The sequence below is a fragment of the Pipra filicauda genome, unplaced genomic scaffold (genome assembly GCF_003945595.2).
Source record: "Pipra filicauda isolate LSUMZ 115617 unplaced genomic scaffold, ASM394559v2 scaffold514_size685291_pilon, whole genome shotgun sequence".
NCBI lineage: Eukaryota > Metazoa > Chordata > Aves > Passeriformes > Pipridae > Pipra > Pipra filicauda.
Genome location: NW_024104659.1, coordinates 33841 through 52034, shown reverse-complemented (window position 1 = coordinate 52034; position 18194 = coordinate 33841). Strand labels below are relative to the sequence as shown.

General features: G+C 39.2%; 1 protein-coding gene across 1 annotated transcript in view; it reads left to right on the top strand.

Moving 5' to 3' along the window:
- Positions 1 to 11276, top strand: part of ADCY2 (adenylate cyclase 2) — a 213151-nt gene extending 201875 nt beyond the window's left edge. Inside the window, exons 21-25 of the mRNA XM_039386925.1 lie at positions 654 to 800; positions 1936 to 2043; positions 4115 to 4229; positions 9140 to 9264; positions 10490 to 11276. Of these exons, the coding sequence (XP_039242859.1) occupies positions 654 to 800; positions 1936 to 2043; positions 4115 to 4229; positions 9140 to 9264; positions 10490 to 10642 (648 nt within the window). The 3' untranslated portion in view covers positions 10643 to 11276. The remainder of the gene's footprint in view (positions 1 to 653; positions 801 to 1935; positions 2044 to 4114; positions 4230 to 9139; positions 9265 to 10489) is intronic.
- The last annotated feature ends 6918 nt before the right edge of the window (positions 11277 to 18194 follow it).

Below are 18194 nucleotides of genomic sequence, written 5' to 3'. Positions count from 1 at the left end.
TCCTTTCTAGGACATGAATTTTTCCTGAAAGAAGAGATATTCTAATGTTTAAGGGCAGTGGAGAGGAAACTGAAGGGGGGAGGGTGGTGATTTTTAGCAACAGAATCTTCCTGGGGAGAAGATATGCTCTCTCTCATTTCAGTGGTCACAGAATCTGACATAACTAAGTTTTAGTTCAGGTGACTTCTTCCCCTTTACCTCAACATCTTGTTATGGAAAAGAAATGTCAATTATTTTGTCCTATTCGGCATCTTGTCATTTTAGGTTAGGAATTATCAGTCAGGATTGTGTTGCATTATGCATTTGTAGTGCTTTCGGTTTGTGATTTTGTTTCAGTTTTCTAGCTATTACAGTAGCACAAACAACTAATAATAAATTAGATATTGTTTTGCAAAATGAAAGAACCAAGAAGAAAAAAATCATTAAAATGTTTTCAGCTGTATATGTTGAGTCTTTGAAAAAGCTGGCTTATACACTGTTTAAAATTAATAAATGCAACTAAATCCCAAAACCACCCAACCACAGTCTCAAGGCATTGCAAAAACTTCAGTGCCTCCCTTTTCAGAACCTGGACACTCCATGTTAATAAGGAAACTTATTTACAGCTGAGTATGATAATTTTTTTCCCCTCTATTCTGTTTTCTTTTGGACAGGATCTATATCATCAGTCATATGACTGCGTCTGTGTCATGTTTGCCTCTGTTCCGGATTTCAAGGAATTTTACACAGAATCTGATGTAAATAAGGAAGGCTTGGAGTGTCTCAGGCTTCTGAATGAGATCATTGCTGACTTTGATGATGTATGTACTTCTAACAGTCGACTTATGATTTCAATCTTAATAACTCAGGGTATGCAACAATAAGCAAATACACTTGAAGGGGAGAGTGGAAGGCCTGTCAGAAAAGAAATTTTGTGTGCCTGGTCACATGGTAAATACTTACAGGGAGTATTAAAGGAAGAAGATATTTATGTGGCATAAATCAGATAGTGATCTGACATCACACTCAATTGCTTTTGATTTGCTATAATAAGTCCCCCATGTGTATACCTGATAGAAAAATTTTGCCCTTTAACTGCAGCTCATGAAGCACATTACGTGCCATGTGTTAACTACAAGTTCTAAATACTAATTTCTAAAGTCAAATACAACTTTGTGTTATACCTGATCTGTGTTGGTCTCACACAGATCATTGATCAGTTGATACATAAGCAAATCAAAGGATTGTGTAGGTTTTAATGTTCCATTCCTTGAAGTTAGAAGCAAGTAAAGAGTATGACTAGAGATGGATTGTGAAAAGGCAGCTGGACAGAATGTGAAAAGGCCTCACTGAGAACGGTATTTATCTTTAAGAAAGTTATTAGTAATGAAGATACTAGTAAAAGGTATGAAGATTGTGTCATGACTCAGACAGAACAGAGTCTGGATTTGCGGATCTGCAGCTATAAAGGGCATTTTAACAGCACACCCGTTTGAAGAACTGCGTGTCCAAAGTCCAAACCAACCTAGGATATGAACTAAAATCCTTGGATTTTAGTCCCATTGACATGGAGCATGCCATTGACAAGGAAGAGATGCTTACTTTCAGAAAGCTGCTTAAAGCTGAGCTGTTGGCTCTCATGGTGACTCAATTCTAATGTCGCATGAGTGCAAAGTATGCTGACTTCTAAGAGGTGTATGTACAATAAGGTGGAATTTATTCTCATTCCTATAAATTTAGTGCCTTTATAATAAAAACATATTTCAGACAACAGAAATTCTCTTTCGTTGAAGGTTGTAACCACTGTTTTATCCATCCTTAAGTCCTTCATCCTGTATATATTTGTGAAGCCATTTGGGGTCTAGATTGAAACTGTTCTAAGAATTGATGCTCTGAGTGGTGTTAGAGTAACAAGGCTGCTGATCTGAATTATGAATAACCATCCTTGTTTTACAGTTATTGTCAAAGCCAAAGTTCAGTGGAGTTGAAAAGATAAAGACCATTGGAAGTACTTACATGGCAGCAACAGGACTGAGTGCTACACCGAACCAAGAACAGTGTCAGGTACAGGAAAATGTTCTTGCTTAATAAAAAACATGTTCAAATGAAGGCTAAAATTCTGTTATTTAAAATCCATGTTATGTATAATACTGTGGCCTAGTTTTTTTCATATTAACATAGATTATATTGGACAAGTGTATACTTTAGTAGTCTCTGTGAATTGTTCTTCACATTGCAGTTTGAAAATGCCGCCTCCGTATTTGCTAAAACAGGCCTTCTAGTCTAAGTACAATACAGGATTTAATTCCCCCATGCTGCATCAGAACTGGATTTATAGAATGTACAAAAACTGCAAGAATTAACGTTTTCCACTGTAAGTGGGAGGGCTGAGTAGCTTCACTAACCATACACTTACAGAGCCCTCAGACTCAGCATTGAAAATGTGTTCCTTTGTTTCTAGTTTACTTATTATGATAGGATTAGGAACTGCAGTCAGTAGAAATTAAGTTCAGAGAAGCAATTCATAACTTTTAAGCAAAAACCTTGCATTTGCCATGATCTTTAGAGTACTACAGGTTAGCAACAGAGAGACAGCAATTACGAATCAACACAATCTGTGCTAAGGATTAATGTACTCTTGCCAAACTAATGTTCCTTCTAGACAGAAGCAATTACCACATGAACTACAGACCCTAAGGATTCTGAGGAGAAAAAAAAAAAAAAGAGAATTATTTTAAATTAGTTCTGACATTTAATATAGGGAGGTGAAGGAATGAAGAAAATGCAGAACTGGAGACTGGAGAAGACAGAGAGCTCTCAGTCATTACTAAAACTAGTGTATGCAGAGGAAGAAATTTATCACTTGAGTTATTTCCACAAACTATTAGTCAAGAGATCAACGTTTCAGCATTCCTTTGATGATTTAGTTGACATTTTCTAAAGAAATCCACAAGAACTCAGCAGCCTTCAGTCCAGATTCCCAAAGATACACAGATGCTGCAATACCTAGTGTAGTGACTGACTGGTAGACATACTGCTGGGAACCACCCCCATCTTAAAGCAAGCATCCAAGGAAGATTAAGTGCCTGAGGAGGGGGTCTGAATATGTCAACTGAACAGGAAACCATCTGTCTTAGTTAGGAATGAACTCCAAAGGAAACAGGCTTCATTCATCTAAACAGCTGCTCCAGCAAGCACCACTACTGTCCCATCCTAGACTAATGCATCCACTCTGTGAACCATCTCCAAAGTTGTCATCCGTCCATCTCTTCTGTCACTTTATCTGAAGAAATGAGGAAGATTTGGTAATTTCTCAGAGAGATCAGTGGGTCTATCTCTTATGAAATCATTTGCTAGTGAGGGTCCTTCCCTGGGCTGTAGGAGACCAAAAATCAGTTTTCTCCTTGATCTGAAGGGACTCAAAACAGTACTTAGAAATCAGGTTACTTTGTTGATGTATGAGGAGAAATTAAGTCTACAGCCTTTATAAGTGGTAAAAAGCTCTGAGCTAGTAAGTTAGGGGACAGAGTGGGGTTACCCTCTTCCTGTCTTCCTCTTGTGTTTTATTCATTTTCATATCTGTTAGATGCTCTCAGAGATGCTTGCTTATCTGCCGGATGAGATCAGTTGAAGAACTCTTAAAATTGTGAATTTCACCAGATCATAAGCATTTAATAAGGGTGCTCAGCTGTGCAACAGTGAGAAGGAGGAGTCTCTGTGGGGCTGTCCATAAGCATTATTTATTATGAAAGGGCATAAATAGAAGTGGACACCTAGAGAAAATGAATTAACAAATCCTAGGCACACATAAACACTGACTGCCCGTGGGATTAGATAGCAGCTAATCAGTTATTTGACAATTGAAACATTAACTTAGGCATGGTTTGGATCTATCATCTCTGGACTGCCTGGTTGTATAAGTAAAATGCATCCTAGTCTCTTGACCATTGTTTGATCTAACTGATGCTGGGCAGGGTACCACTTTTGACATTACTTTCCTGCATATTCCTGCTGGCAGTAGGCACCCCTAAAGGTTTAAGTGCTTTCAAGTGTTCAGCATATTTTTGTTGTATTCTCATAGCAACTAAGGCTCAGGAAAATGACTTTACTCTATTTGTTTGTCTTTTAAATTCAGGAACCTGAACGACAGTACATGCACATAGGAACCATGGTGGAGTTCGCATTTGCCTTGGTGGCAAAACTTGATGTCATAAACAAGCATTCTTTCAATGACTTCAAGTTACGAGTAGGTAAGTATCACAGGATTTTTATGAGAATATATTATAGTTTTAGTTAAATAAGAAAGATTATTTGCTGAAGTTTTCATACCATCCCATAGTTCAAAGTGTAGGGGACCCCCTGCCTCCCTGCCAGGGCTGCACCAGGAGGTGGGGGATGTCCCTGAAGTGAAACACCATGAGAATTCACAGGGGAGAGGATAAACCCCCCCAGTATTTCAGGAACTGTTCTCTTGTTCCTGTGTGTTGGTACTGAGGGAGGACACCCACTGCTTTTTGCCATGGCTTCCTGATGGGTGCTTTGAGGAATTCTTGCCACTGCCGCTTTTTGCCGCAGCTCCCACGTGACATCCATGGCTTTTGCCACGGCAGCCGCCATCAGCTCCCTGAGGGGTGCAAGCACCATCGCCAGCACCTGCCAGGGCCGTGTTGAAAAAACCTGGGAGTTTCCTTTTGTGAGCTGCACGTGGCTCATGATCACCCAGTCCTGGTGCTGCTCCAGCTCCATCACTGTCACATCACGTGATCTCCGTTGGGATCCGCACTGCTATTCTGGTGGCATTAGGACTTCTCTTCTTCAAACAAAATACTCTTCCAGGTTTTTCTCATTTTAACCAAAGGGGAGGGGGATGGCTAGGTGACATTTTTTCTACTGTTGTTTGGTTTTCTTTTCCTCTGTTTGTTCTCCTTTTTTTTTAGTAAAATTGTTATCTTTTCCCTCCTTCATTCAGACTCCTCCTAACTTCAAAAAACTTGACAATATTTGGGGGGAGGGAAATAAACAAAGAGAAGGAGGGTTTTACCTCATCAGAGGTCCCACCTCCTGAACATATTGTCATTAATCTAAGACAGAATATCATGGATGAGGGGGACAATTCAGTGTGAAGTACCAGCTTATTAAAGTATTAGTAGAACTGACCAAAAGGGCCATGATAGTAAACAGCACTGTCTTGTTTAAAAGCAGCCTATGTGGTATTGCCCATCAGCTTTAGCTGCTGTTGTCACAGGGAGTGTTTCAAGGCGGGACTCAAGGCAATATTCCTAAGTAAAGAATGGTTGAAAAAATGTGTTTGTGTGGCTCTGAATGGTTTTATGATAACTCTGTAAAAATTATTGTAGAAGTTGCTAGCTACATAAATTTTTTAAGTTTACCAATACCAAAAGAGACAAGAAAACTCTAGTCTGGGCTTTGCCAAACTGTATAAAGGGTTTCAGAGGACAAGAGCTATAATGGAAGAATGAGGCTGAAGTTTGAAATGTTTTACATGTACTAAACTCAAACAAGCATACAAAAATGTACCCTTTCCTTTGCAATGTTAGACAAGGGAGAGTATTTATGTGCTTTGTTATTCAGATAAGAGCAAAGATGACTGGTTATTTACCGTTGTAAGGGATATCCCTTATGTTTTAGTTTCTAATTGTTTCTACTTTTGCCTCATGGTATTTTTAAAAAGAAATAGACAGCTGCAGTAAGCGATGAAAAGAATGATGAAATAAATGAATTCAGAGCTGATCAAGAACCATATGTTCCAAAATGTTTATTTCCTGATAGCAGAACACAGCAGTTTTATAATGCAATATGTAACATGGAAAGTGTGAAATGAAAACGGTAAACAAATATTGGAAACCCATAAATCCTGTAAACATGTCAAAAGTATTTGATTTCCAACAGTTATTCTCCTGTCTTGTATTTTTCTCTCTATGCCACTTGCTTTTTCTTTTAGCTGCTCCTCTCATGTTTATTTCACAGTGCCACCCACTGGCAAAACTTGCTGTCTTCTGACTTGAAATTGGGTGCTCCTTAGGGCATTCCTTTACCAGGAGTTTGGTATTCCTTGCTAGAGCAAAAAAATGACAAAGCAAATCTGAAGTATGCTTTCTTCTCAGAGTGTTACAGAATTTGATGGGTTTAAAAGAAATGTGTAGAGATACCATATTTCTGTACAGAATAAAAGATGACATAACACTTGCAAACATACTTATATCAGCAGTGTCAGTACAAGTAAAGAGCTGCTGATTGTCAGTGCTACATCTGCAAACTGGTTAAAGCAATACTGACTTCTTTAAACTGGGGAGCATGAAGAAAACTGTTTAAGGAAAAAAAAAAGATACTTTCTTGATAAAGTGCTTGCTAAAGGTTCCAGAGAACTCAGACTCCTTTGCTTCATGAAATGAAGAACGTTTAACTCTGCAAAAGGAACACAGGCCCCAAACTGGTATTTTTGCCATCTTAATCCAACTTAAGCACCACTTCACTTCCCATTTTCACTTCAATTCTTCTCCATTTCTCACCACAACCTGATGATGAAAGCATCTGATATCCATACCAATTGTAGCCACAGAAACATTTGAACATCTACCTCCAACATAATCGATTTATATTCCAAGTGCCATTTTTAAAAGCCTCTCAGCCAGCATCTGACACCATAATTGTTGCAACTCACTAGAGGTTTCAGCTTTCATAATTTTCTGTGAGTGCCTGAAATGCTAGTGTGCCTTAAGAGGTACGCAGCCTACTCTGACCTTGTCGGACAATATCGTCACCTAGATGATACTTCAGTCATTCCTCCCTTTCTGTTAGCTGAGGCACTCGATTTTTTAGACAAGCTTAGATATGCTTTTGCAGCAAGTTTTGCACAGGTACTGCTTTTCTCAGAAGAGAGGATGATATGTTGTTTTCCATATACTTCATAGTTAGAACATTCATGTTGTAAGTGACTTAATTTGGTTCCTGATTTTGGCTGAGGCCAGGCTATAGGATACACAGATAGTCTCTGTCATTCCTGTGGAACAGTATTTGCTATTTCATTAAATGATTAAATATCGCTATGGATATGAGAAGTCTGCTCTCTTATATGGTTCCGAATCATGGGTCATCTACTGCCACCACCTGCGTCTCCTAGAACGCTTCCATCAACGCTGCCTCCGCACAATCCTAAACATCCACTGGTCAGATTATGTGACCAACACATCTGTTCTTGAACAAGCTGCAGTCACAAGTATTGAGGCCATGTTGCTGAGAACACAGCTGTGCTGGGCAGGGTATGCCTCCAGGATGAAGGACCACCGCCTCCCTAAGATCCTGCTTTATGGTGAAGTTGCCACCGGCTGCCACAGGAGAGGAGCCCCGAAGAAAAGATACAAGGACTCCCTGAAACAACATCTCAACCTCGGCCATATTGATCACCATAACTGGTCTACTCTGGCCTCCAATCGGGAGGCCTGGAGACACACCATCTATAACACTGCTGCTTCCTTTGAGAACGCACGCAGGATCACTCTTGAGGAGAAAAGACAACGTAGAAAGAACCGTGTCTTGCAGAATATACCATCTAAAGAGTCTTTCTGCTGTACCTTTTGCAATCGGACATGTCTATCTCGTATTGGCCTTTTTAGCCACCAGCGTGCTTGTAACAAATGTGGATAGAGCCTTCCTAAATCTTCGTTCACGAAGCCCAGCCATGGATATGAGAGAAAGAGACAGTTGGTGTCACCCTCTGTTAGAGCATTCATCTGTAGTGAGAGTACTACTCTTCCAGCCTTGCCCCAACAAACATTCATGTCTGTCATGCGAGGAATGACATAGAGTAGGACATCCCAGAATGCCTGAGTGGCCAGAACACATTCCTGAGAGATACAGGTAGAAGTCTACTCAAAGTAGGAGGAATCCGAATCTGACTCCTCAACCCCTGAAATATTAATCTGCACATTGGATGCCATGAATTAGAAAGACGCATCTGTGGTTTGGTTGTTAATGCAGAGTGTTGGCAAGGTCCAAGTCCCTTTGTGCATTTACTCCCAAGGATTTGTTCTATTTGTTATCATTTAGGGTTTGCATGTTTTCCCAATTTTCTAGATTTTACTTGTACAGTCACTTTTTCCAGGGTTTCCAAGTGGGCTTATGGTGTCGTTGCTAGCCCTTGCTGCCGTGTTACATACTGGATGAGTCAGTGCTGAGATCCCTCTCCGTCCTACAATCACACTTTCAATTTTGCTGCGTAGCTATATCCCTAGTGATGGTTTCAGTTAAGGAATTAATAGAAGTCAGTGGCGAGGTAATTTTAGAAATCCAAACTACTCTCTTGTTCAGGGTTTATTTCTCACTAGGTCTAACTTGACTTTCCTGCTCATCGGTAGGTACATTTGATGCTGGTTAACAATATTAGTTTTGATTTTGCCTCTCGGTTTCTTTCCCTGCTAGCAGAGTTACTCCCTTTACAGATGTAACATAGGCTAACAGACTGACTGCAAGATAAAAAAATACCCAGAGTCTAATGAAATACTCTGCTATATTGTTCTATGCTATGCTTAATCAAATTATTCAATACATATTTTTATATTGCAGTTATTTAGGACCATTCTATGGTCAATCCAGCCTTCAGAACAAGGCTTCAAATCCTTTCAGCTCATGCGTATTAGTTTATTCTACATTTAAGAAGCAAAGATAACTACAAAAGTAATTTGATTCAACCATCAACTGTTGAGAGGAGAGGCCCTTTTCAGTACAAGCAGAAATGAAAAGAAATTCCTATATGTCTGTTTTCTAACTAAAACTAAAATTAGATGAGCTGACTTTTGGCATTTCTATAACTAACATTCTCCTGCTGTAAATGGTGGATAAAACCACAATGAACAGACTATTCACTGCTGTACTCACTGTTCAGCCAAATGTTATGTTGATTGACTTGCTATGTTGCCAGATGCACTGTGTGTCCTTGTTTGGTGGATCTTCACAGAAGCACAGAATTAAGTTGGGAAAAGACCTCTGTAGAAAGTGTTAAAGTCTCCCCTGAGCCTCCTCTTCTCCAGGCTAAACAAATTCAGCTCCCTCAGCTGCACTTCATAGGACCTGTGCTGCAGACCCTTCACCAGCTTTGTTGCCTTTCTCTTCATTCCTAATGTAAAGGTCTGATGTTTTCCAGGTATAAACCACGGACCTGTAATAGCTGGAGTAATTGGAGCTCAAAAACCACAATATGATATATGGGGCAATACGGTAAATGTGGCCAGCAGGATGGACAGCACTGGTGTCTTAGATAAAATACAGGTAAGCCTTGACTTTGTGCTAAAATTTATCTTATTCTTTTGAGTTTGGTTCTTAAAAAACATCATATCATTTGTACACTAAATAGATCTTTGTTTTGAAGCTAAGTAAAGAATTAAAAGAAAATTATAGGGAAAATGGGAGGAGAATCAAAACTTTGTCTTGACCATAAAGAGGCATGCAGTGGAGGAAGTCATGGGTTGCCTGGAAATGCATCCCTACATTAAGAGAGATTTTGTGAATTTCTAAACTCCTAGAATACTAACTACCTTATCTCTGAAGGACAATCCTGATGTTAGTAATCTCTAAGTAAAGGGAATTATCGTAACTGTACATCAAGTTAAATCCATAAAGCAATCCTGAAACTTCCCTTGTAATGAACCATGCTGATTAATAATCTTTGTAGGTTATTATCTGTATCGATTATAGATAGGCCTGTATAGAAAAGAACTTCAGTTTTCTAACTTTCTAGTGATTCCATAGCCAGAGATCACATAAGTATATGCCTAGTATGCTGCCTAGCACTTTGGGATCTCAGCATGCAATTGAGAGCACTCCAAATCTATCACTGAGATTATTCAGAACTAAGTAATGGAAAAGTAACTATACCAACTGTTAGTTAAAATTGAAAATGGAATGGTAAAGCAGTGATATCTACAAACAGTTGCTTCACAAAGAAACACAGATAGTCTGAAACAAATGATGCTGTTGAACTACCTCTGTCCTAGTGGGCTTCAACCTAAAATGGCAGAATGACCTAGAGTTGGGTTCACTGACAGTTCTGTGAGAAACTGGCAACAGCAGCTCTGACAGGTGATGCTAACATCTTGCTATCACTTCATTTACACAGCCTTAGTATTTGTAAAAAGATAAGGAAGCTTAAGTCTGCGGAAGTGAAAATAAGCACCTGGAGTTGAGAAAAGTGCACTATAAGGAAGAGTGTTGTCCCTCGTGCCATTTGAGTATCTACAAGCTCTGTGTTTACAGCCTTAGGTACAGAAGTGGTTACATCACATTTGATACTTGATGTAAGTGATTAGAATGGGCATCCAGCAACAGACTACTTGAAAACTCAGGAGCTCAAACCTCACCTCAGACCATTAAAGGCCTTACAAGCATTATAGCAAAACCTTAATAATTGTGCAGAACATATGTTCTCTTCACACTCTGGAAGAAGATTTTGCTTTGCTTTGTTATCAACACTGGTTGTATTAATGTATTGTTGCAGGTTACAGAGGAGACGAACAATGTCCTGCAAACACTGGGATACATGAGCACTTGCAGAGGAATAATAAATGTAAAAGGAAAAGGAGAATTGAAGACATACTTTGTACATACTGAAATGACAAGATCCCTTTCACAAGGGAATGTGGCATCTTGAAGATGCTTGTACGTGTCATCAATACCATATTTTCAGGAAAGTATCACGCACGTTTTAACTACATTTTGGCCCTTAACATGCGTGCTATTTTCTGGTATGTGGCACTTATTTTAATATGGCTGCAGAATAGTCCCATGAGCCATCATTTTGCACCTTGATATTCCTATGTTCAAGGACAGTTGCGGTGTACGCTATAGGACTGGAAGATTGTACTGCTACTTGCACTGTTATTCAAGACAAGAAACGAAGGAATAGGAATCAAAAGGAGGTAATGCATCCTGAAAGGACTGAGAGAGATGTTAGTGACAAATGCGGGGAAAAAAGGCAATAAAGCTAGGGGTGCATACTATTTTCTGATGCATGGTGTTTTCTGGAAAATACAGTCGCTCCCCAATAGCATCCACTAATCTGGTATTAAAGTATACAGTATTTGTAAATAAGTTTACTCTGTCCATGATTTGGATGTGATCAGTTGCATCTCATAGCCAGGGACACGTTGGGTGGCTTGCTGGCATTCTTTCTGAAGAGAGAACTAACAATGCTGGAATAGTTTTGTACAAACGTGTCAAATGTTTTGAAGCTATTGTCTTTTGTAAGGTTAATTCATTAAAAGTTTATATGTACTTTGTCTTACTGTTGCTGTCTCTTAGTTATGCTTCCTTCCATGGCTTCTGTCGCTCTAAACCTGCGTGTCTTTTGCTGCTGCTGCTGCTTTTTATTCAGCAGTTAGATGTTGAGGCGGGGTATGGCCAGCTGTCTCAATAGCCTTGGTCAATAATACCTGCTAGACTTGTTATTGCCTTTCAGAAACTAAATCATCTCTACTGTCCTCAGTTATGGGTGGCATCCTAGACACTTTGCAGGCATGATACAGAAGACTTAACCTCAAATCCATAAACACAAGCAAAGTGGGAGATACTGAAAACGGTAGCAGAGTTCCTACTTCACAGCTGACCTGCAGTGCTTAAATAATAACTAGGAGAAGCTGTATAAGGGAAGAAAAGTTTTGATTGTTTTGCACTTTGACAACCTCTTTTGACCTTGCATGCCTTTCACTTAACCTTCGCAATGCTGGATTTCATGGGATATTTCAAGTAACAATCTTACTTTTCAGTATATGAGTATGAGCAAAAGATGTAAAAAATGCTATTTTGTGGATATTTGAGATTAATTTAAATCCCACTGAAATAAAAAGTATAACACTTGCAGAGTTTCATAGATGATCCAGGCGAAAGACAGAAAAAGCAGGTAATTGTACTATCTATGCTCTTTGAAGCATAGTAACAATTAATTTTTGCTTAGTTGTAACTAGTACTTGAAATTAACATATTCTTATAGTCATAGCATCCTAACAAGACCAAAATTAATAAAATTGTCCTACTTACAAAATAGCATATAATTACAAGATTTTTTTCTGACTGATACCATATGAATATGGAAGTCAACTTATGCACTATTAGTTCTGGCTTGTTGAAATGTAAAAAGTATTCAAATTTCTCATTCATGAAACATATATATGTATATATATATATATATATATGTACACATTTGTATAGTATTGGTGTCCTTTCAGAAGAAGTTCTCAAAATTGTGGGTCACAGGTACATGGCATCAGGCCACAGTCTTACTGAGCGAGGCACAGTTTATTCACAGCAACCATCTGCCCACTGGCAAATTGCAATGACAATAGGCTTCTAAGTTCCTACATTTGCTGTAAAACTGAAAATCTGAATTTTGGCCCCCTTAAATTAGTCTAAAATCAAAATATAAGTTATTTCAGTTATGTTCACATTTTTCTCCCAGAGTTGGAGACTTTTAATCATTAATTCTCAAGATAGGTGCTCAGTCTAATAAAATCTCATGAAAAATGTTTTTGTCGTCTTTATGATTTCTTCCTTTTAATTAATACATTAAGATAAATATTTTCCAGTGGAATTAAAGACTTTCCAAATAGCTCACATGGCAGCAAAAACAGTGTCCCAGTCGCTGCCGAAAGCGAGCTGTCACTTAGCTATGCTTAAGACTTCTGCTAAATCCCTCCTTACCACTTACTATAAATTTGTCTTAGGACCACTTATAAAAGTTATTGATCTCCTTCTTAGACTTTGAATTTACTCCAGGCCTTTAAAATCATTGTGGCATTACCACAGGTCAACACAATCACTTCTTACTGTGGATGAAAACCCTTTATGTAAAGTTGATTCTATTTATACTGTCATATATATGTGCAGCTTTTAGGTATAACCTGTACATTCAGGATTTTGCTTTCATTTGTATTCTTGCACATCATTAACAAACCTTGTACCTAGCTCAATGGACTTGTTTCTTTGATTTTTATGAAAGTTAAACAATATTTTTTTCTGTAAGCTATGAAATGCTAAAACGTCTGAATGGCGGGGAGCTGACTAGTCCAATGAAATATAAAGAAAGAGATATATGTGCTCTCCAAGAGCATGTTGAAAATGCTCATGGTTCAGAGCACTCATATTTCACTGGTGCTCTTCTCTCATTTTGTAATTGCATTTCGATTCTTGCAGCCAAATCCTGCTAAAGAACAAGAAAGGGGGCAACACACATACATCATACATGCAGTATGATGCCCAAAGAAAGGTGCATACCATCCTCCCTCTAGCCTTCAGTTACTGAGCGTCATTATTATCTTTCTAGTGCCGAGAAGCTATTTATATTTAATACATACCTTTTGTCTTCCAATGCATTTTACATCTACTGTTTATAATGTTTTATTTTTCCGCTCTAGATTCACCCACAATTCTTGTATCCTCTTTCTTCCTCCTCCTGCAGCAATTTCAGCCTCAGTAACTGGATATAATGCTACTCATGTTTCAGTGTGTAACTTGAAAAACTTTATGATAATCATACAAATAGTATTTAACATTCCATATATTCCACATTACAGTAAGGTTCATCAAGTTCTACAACTTCCATGTTGGTGACATAGGTTGCTAGCGAAACCACAGAGTGTGAGTTCCAAAAGTACAATGCAAATGCATTTCACACTGTGAAGCAGCAGCCAAAAGATCAATGTAAGAGTGATTTACTGTGGTCTGGAAAAAAGAAATTCAAATGGGAACACCTGGGAAGCTTGCTGAAATTCTTTTTTGATGTCAGTGCTTTGCTCCAGTTTATGGAGGACTACCAAAGGACAAGAAGAAAGACTAGACTTGCAGGTATTTTTATTAAAGTATTCATATAAAGTATATGAAAGTATTTGGGATTACCTGAAAATAATGCTATTTAGCTGCTGTTTCTAAAGACAGACAGTAGTATCTTACTTAAGTTATGTGAAAAGCATTTTTCATTCTTTTAAATTCCTTTATGTTTTCTCCATTTTGTGAAATATCTACAGACTTTCCCTTTTCTGGTGAGACAGAGGTAGTTCAATCTGTTTCTAAAGCTACAGCTGTGCATATGTGAATGTAGAGCTGTTTCAAGTCTGTCCTGTTTTGTTTTCAGAACTTCATATCAGGACAAATAATAAGCTATGTTGTCAAGATGCTTTAAATAGCAGAAGATTTACTGTTAAAAGATATGATTATCTTGTACTTTGATATGTAGTTTTCCTTTTGGTTTTGGTTAGGTATGAACATACTTTAATTTTTCATTTTCAGATAGCAGATTCTCCTTCCTTCAACACTTTTTACAGGTGGGCCCCAAACAATTTTAAGCCTAGGGCTTTTTAGTTTTATTCTTCATTTCTTGTCTAAAACAGTGAAGTGACTCTGAGAAGGAAACAAATGTCACATATATGTGCCTTAAATAAAACATGTAATTAAAAGAGTATTTTTTGTTCTTTGAAGTAATTCAGGTTTGGATGGATTTGTCAAAAGTGGTATATAAATTGTCTGTAACTGGTTCACCCTAAAGTTTGCTACATATTAATTTTAAGCATTTTCAAATTTAGGGGCAGGAATTATTAAGGTCAGTGTAGCTTTTGATATGTCAAAATGCAACATAAGGGCATTTTATTCATGTTTATAATTGTGACGATATGAACTCCTTTATGTTGTAGGATGCCCTGTTTAAAACAAAGATTCTACCAAGAGTTGTTTGAAAATCTTTTTGTGCAGCATTTTTCAAATCTATTTGTAGACACTGAGATGCTCTTCATGAAAATCTCAGTTTTGACAAGAAAAAGTGCAAGTGGAGTATTTTGAAAGGTTGACATTCCTGGACTAGATTTTTTTCATGTTTGCATTCCAAAACAGTGTTACAAATAGAAATTGTTATGAAAGTAACATCACCTCATATAAAACTGTGTATTACTCTTCTTACCAAGAGGGTTATTGAACAGAATATTCATCTGAATTGGAGTAGATATCAGTCAGCTATATTGAGTTGTGTAGCTATACTGGGTTGTGTGGCAAGGTTTTGGTAGCAAGGAGGGGGGACAGGGCTACAGAGGTGGCCTCTGTAAGAAGTTGCCAGAAGCTTCCCTCATGTCTGACAATGAACCAATGCCAGCTGGCTGGCCAAAGCCAAGCCCATCAGCAATGGTGGTAGCACCTCTGGGATAAAGTATTTAGGAAGAGGAAAAAAACACTGCAACAGTAGCCGTAGAGAGGAAACAACTCCGCGGACAGGCACTGGAGCAGAGATTCCCCTGCAACCCATGGTGCAGACCATGGTAAGGCAGGTTGTAACCCTGCAGACCATGGAGGTCCATGGTGGAGCAGAGATACACGTGCAGCCCATGGACAACCTCATGCTGAAGCAAGTGAATGCCCAAAGGAGGCTGTGACTCTGTGGGAAGCCTGCGCTAGAGCAGGCTCCTGACAGAAACAGTGAGCCCAAGGAGAGAGAAGCCCATGCTGGAGCAGGTTTGCTGACAGGACTTGTGACCCTGCGAGTGACCTGTGGTAGAGCAGCTTGTTTCTGATGGACTGCATTTCGTGGAAGGGACCCATGCTGGAGCAGTTCATGAAGAACTGCAGACCGAGGGAAGAATCCATATTGGAGAAGTTCATGGAGGACTGTCTCCTGTGGGAGGGACCCCACATTTCTGAAGAGCCTTCCTGTTTGAGATGAGCAGTCAGTCAATAATTAGAATCTAGAAGAAATAAGCACTTCTGTGAAACAACTGGCTTGGCCCAAAGCTATGGGAATGGAAATGGGAGAGTTTTTGAGCCGTTTTTGTTTCAGCCTTTTTCAAGGGCCATCAAATGGAACATTTTTTGCAAAGATTGTCTCTCCTTTGTGGCTCAGCTGAAGGTCAGGACCACATGGCAATCTGATACATGTTGAGGTCAAACAGCTAGGACAGGAGATGGATTGCTAAACCTTAATTTGACAGCAGGCTCTCAGCTCTAAGTAACATAAGCTTGAAACAGGTACCTCAGCTTGTAGTAAGAAAACAGCTATTTGTGTTTTTTCTGTGTATCGATGACCTGTCCAGTTATATGTCATCTGTCCTCTTGTGTCAATCCTGTCTCCCTTCCCCCATTGTCATTGTCTCTGTTGTGTACCCTCTACCTGCCTCCATTACTATTTTCTTCACCTATTCATTTTAAGAATTCTTTTTTTCAAAGTTATTCCATAAGCCAGTCTGACATTTTAGAACAGTGACCCTGCTTTTGACACACTTAGGTGTGAAAAATTGCTATAAAAATACATACCAACATGTTCAAAACTCAGGAACCGTAGCAGTGGAAAGCGAAGGGGTATTACTCTAAAAAGGCAGGCAATTGAACTTCTCAGCCTTAAGCCACCAAATTCAAAGCAATTTTTAACTCTTTGGTTTCCTAGCTCAGCTGCATTTGAATGCATAATTTTCACCATACAGACTAAAATTGCTTCATTGTTTACATGTTCATATTTAAGTTACTAAGGAAACAGACCGACCTTCCATGCTACTCTATAACAGGAACATGCACTTAACAGTAGGATATTAGTAAAGTCTGGTTGCAATTGGAACAAACCCCCCCGGACATTCATATCCTGCTTATGGGGAGTCTGCTAAAATCAACCAGAAAAAGCTTTTTTAAAGTTTCAAATGATTCTAAAAGGATTTATACCTTCATTATGAAGGAAAAAAATAGTGAAAACCATAGTTTTAAATTATTTCGGATGGAGGGGGGAGTATGGCAAATCTATAACAAGCATCCAGCAATATTTTTAACAATCTGTATTGCATCCAGATGCTGTAATTCAATTTAATACCATCAATTTAACATTAATCAAAATGAGGTACATGAGAACAGTAGGAAGAAAACGGGAGAGAAACCTTTCAGGTCTGACTTCAGAGCTCTTGCCTAGCTTAGTTTATATCTCCGGTGAACAGTTTCTTGTGACTCTATTTATAGCTGCAGTTTCGGCTGAGCTGCTTTTTATAAAGTGGGATTGCTATCTCTTTGTGCTCGGACTAAATTACAAAAAAAGTACTTGCACAGTGGCAAGAGGTCTCTGCGTAGGAAGCTGATGTAAGGCAGCTATTGGATTTTCAATTCCACTGCTCGCTTACGCTGCTCTAATTTGGCTCGTGCTACAGAGAGAAGAGGATATTAATTGGTAGAGGGACATTATTAGATAAGCAGATGGAAATTGTCACAAATGTTTTAAAGAAACCCCATAGAAGTCTGCAGATTGTAAATGCCTCCACTCTGCACTTGCAAAGAAGGAGTAGTCTGTGTTAGTCAGTGGATTAGTGATGGGAGAGTAGCAGCAACATAGTAAAAACAAGACTTCTGTAGGCCTGGCTCCAAAATGCCTGAAACAATCAGCTGTGAAGATTTCTGGTACTCTGAATGTTGGAGGTTTTAAAATAAATTTGGGATGTTCAGTAAAATTCCAGGTGCCTGGAAGAATGCTGTTGTGAAAGTCCTAACCAAAAGATACTGGTAGCAATAACAATTGTAATGCTGTACCTATAGCACAATAGTTCTACAACTGTGGTTGCAGAAAACAAAGATAAACCAAACCAAGACCCTCACAGATCCCTAAGAGGCACGGTAAGAAGCAGCAGAGGCATAGTTACATGTATGTAATAAACTGAGATATCTGTGGGGTGAACCCAGGTGCTATTAGGGCAGAGCAGTTTTACAGTCAGTCTGAGATACACACACAGGAGATGCTTACTTTCAGTGCTCCCAGCACAAGTGTGTGAGTTTTCCAACCGCATTGCCTGAAATGGCTGAGCATCCCGTTAAAACCTGTGCCCGAGTGGGTGAGGAGCTGCTGGGCAAAGAAACCAAGGTCCTCAAGACTCGGGATCCTCATTCTGGTGGAAATTCCATGCTGCAGTGTGTTTTTATTGAACAAAATGTTTTATTCAGCAAAAAAGCTAGTACCTTTCAGCCAAGCTTTGCTCTAAGCACCCACCCCAGCTTCCAAGGACACAAGGGACTAGGGAGCTAGCCTGAGAGTGCGTGATGCTGGAGCCGCTGCTCAAAACCGGGACCAAACCCCCACGGCCGAGTGTCCGGGAATCCACATTTCAGCCTTAACACCGCTCTGTGGAACGCCCAAGGTCCCCGAGCACCGGAGCCCAGCCGCGACCGAGGGTCTGTTCCTGCCAGGCCGCCCAGGCTGCAGGCCG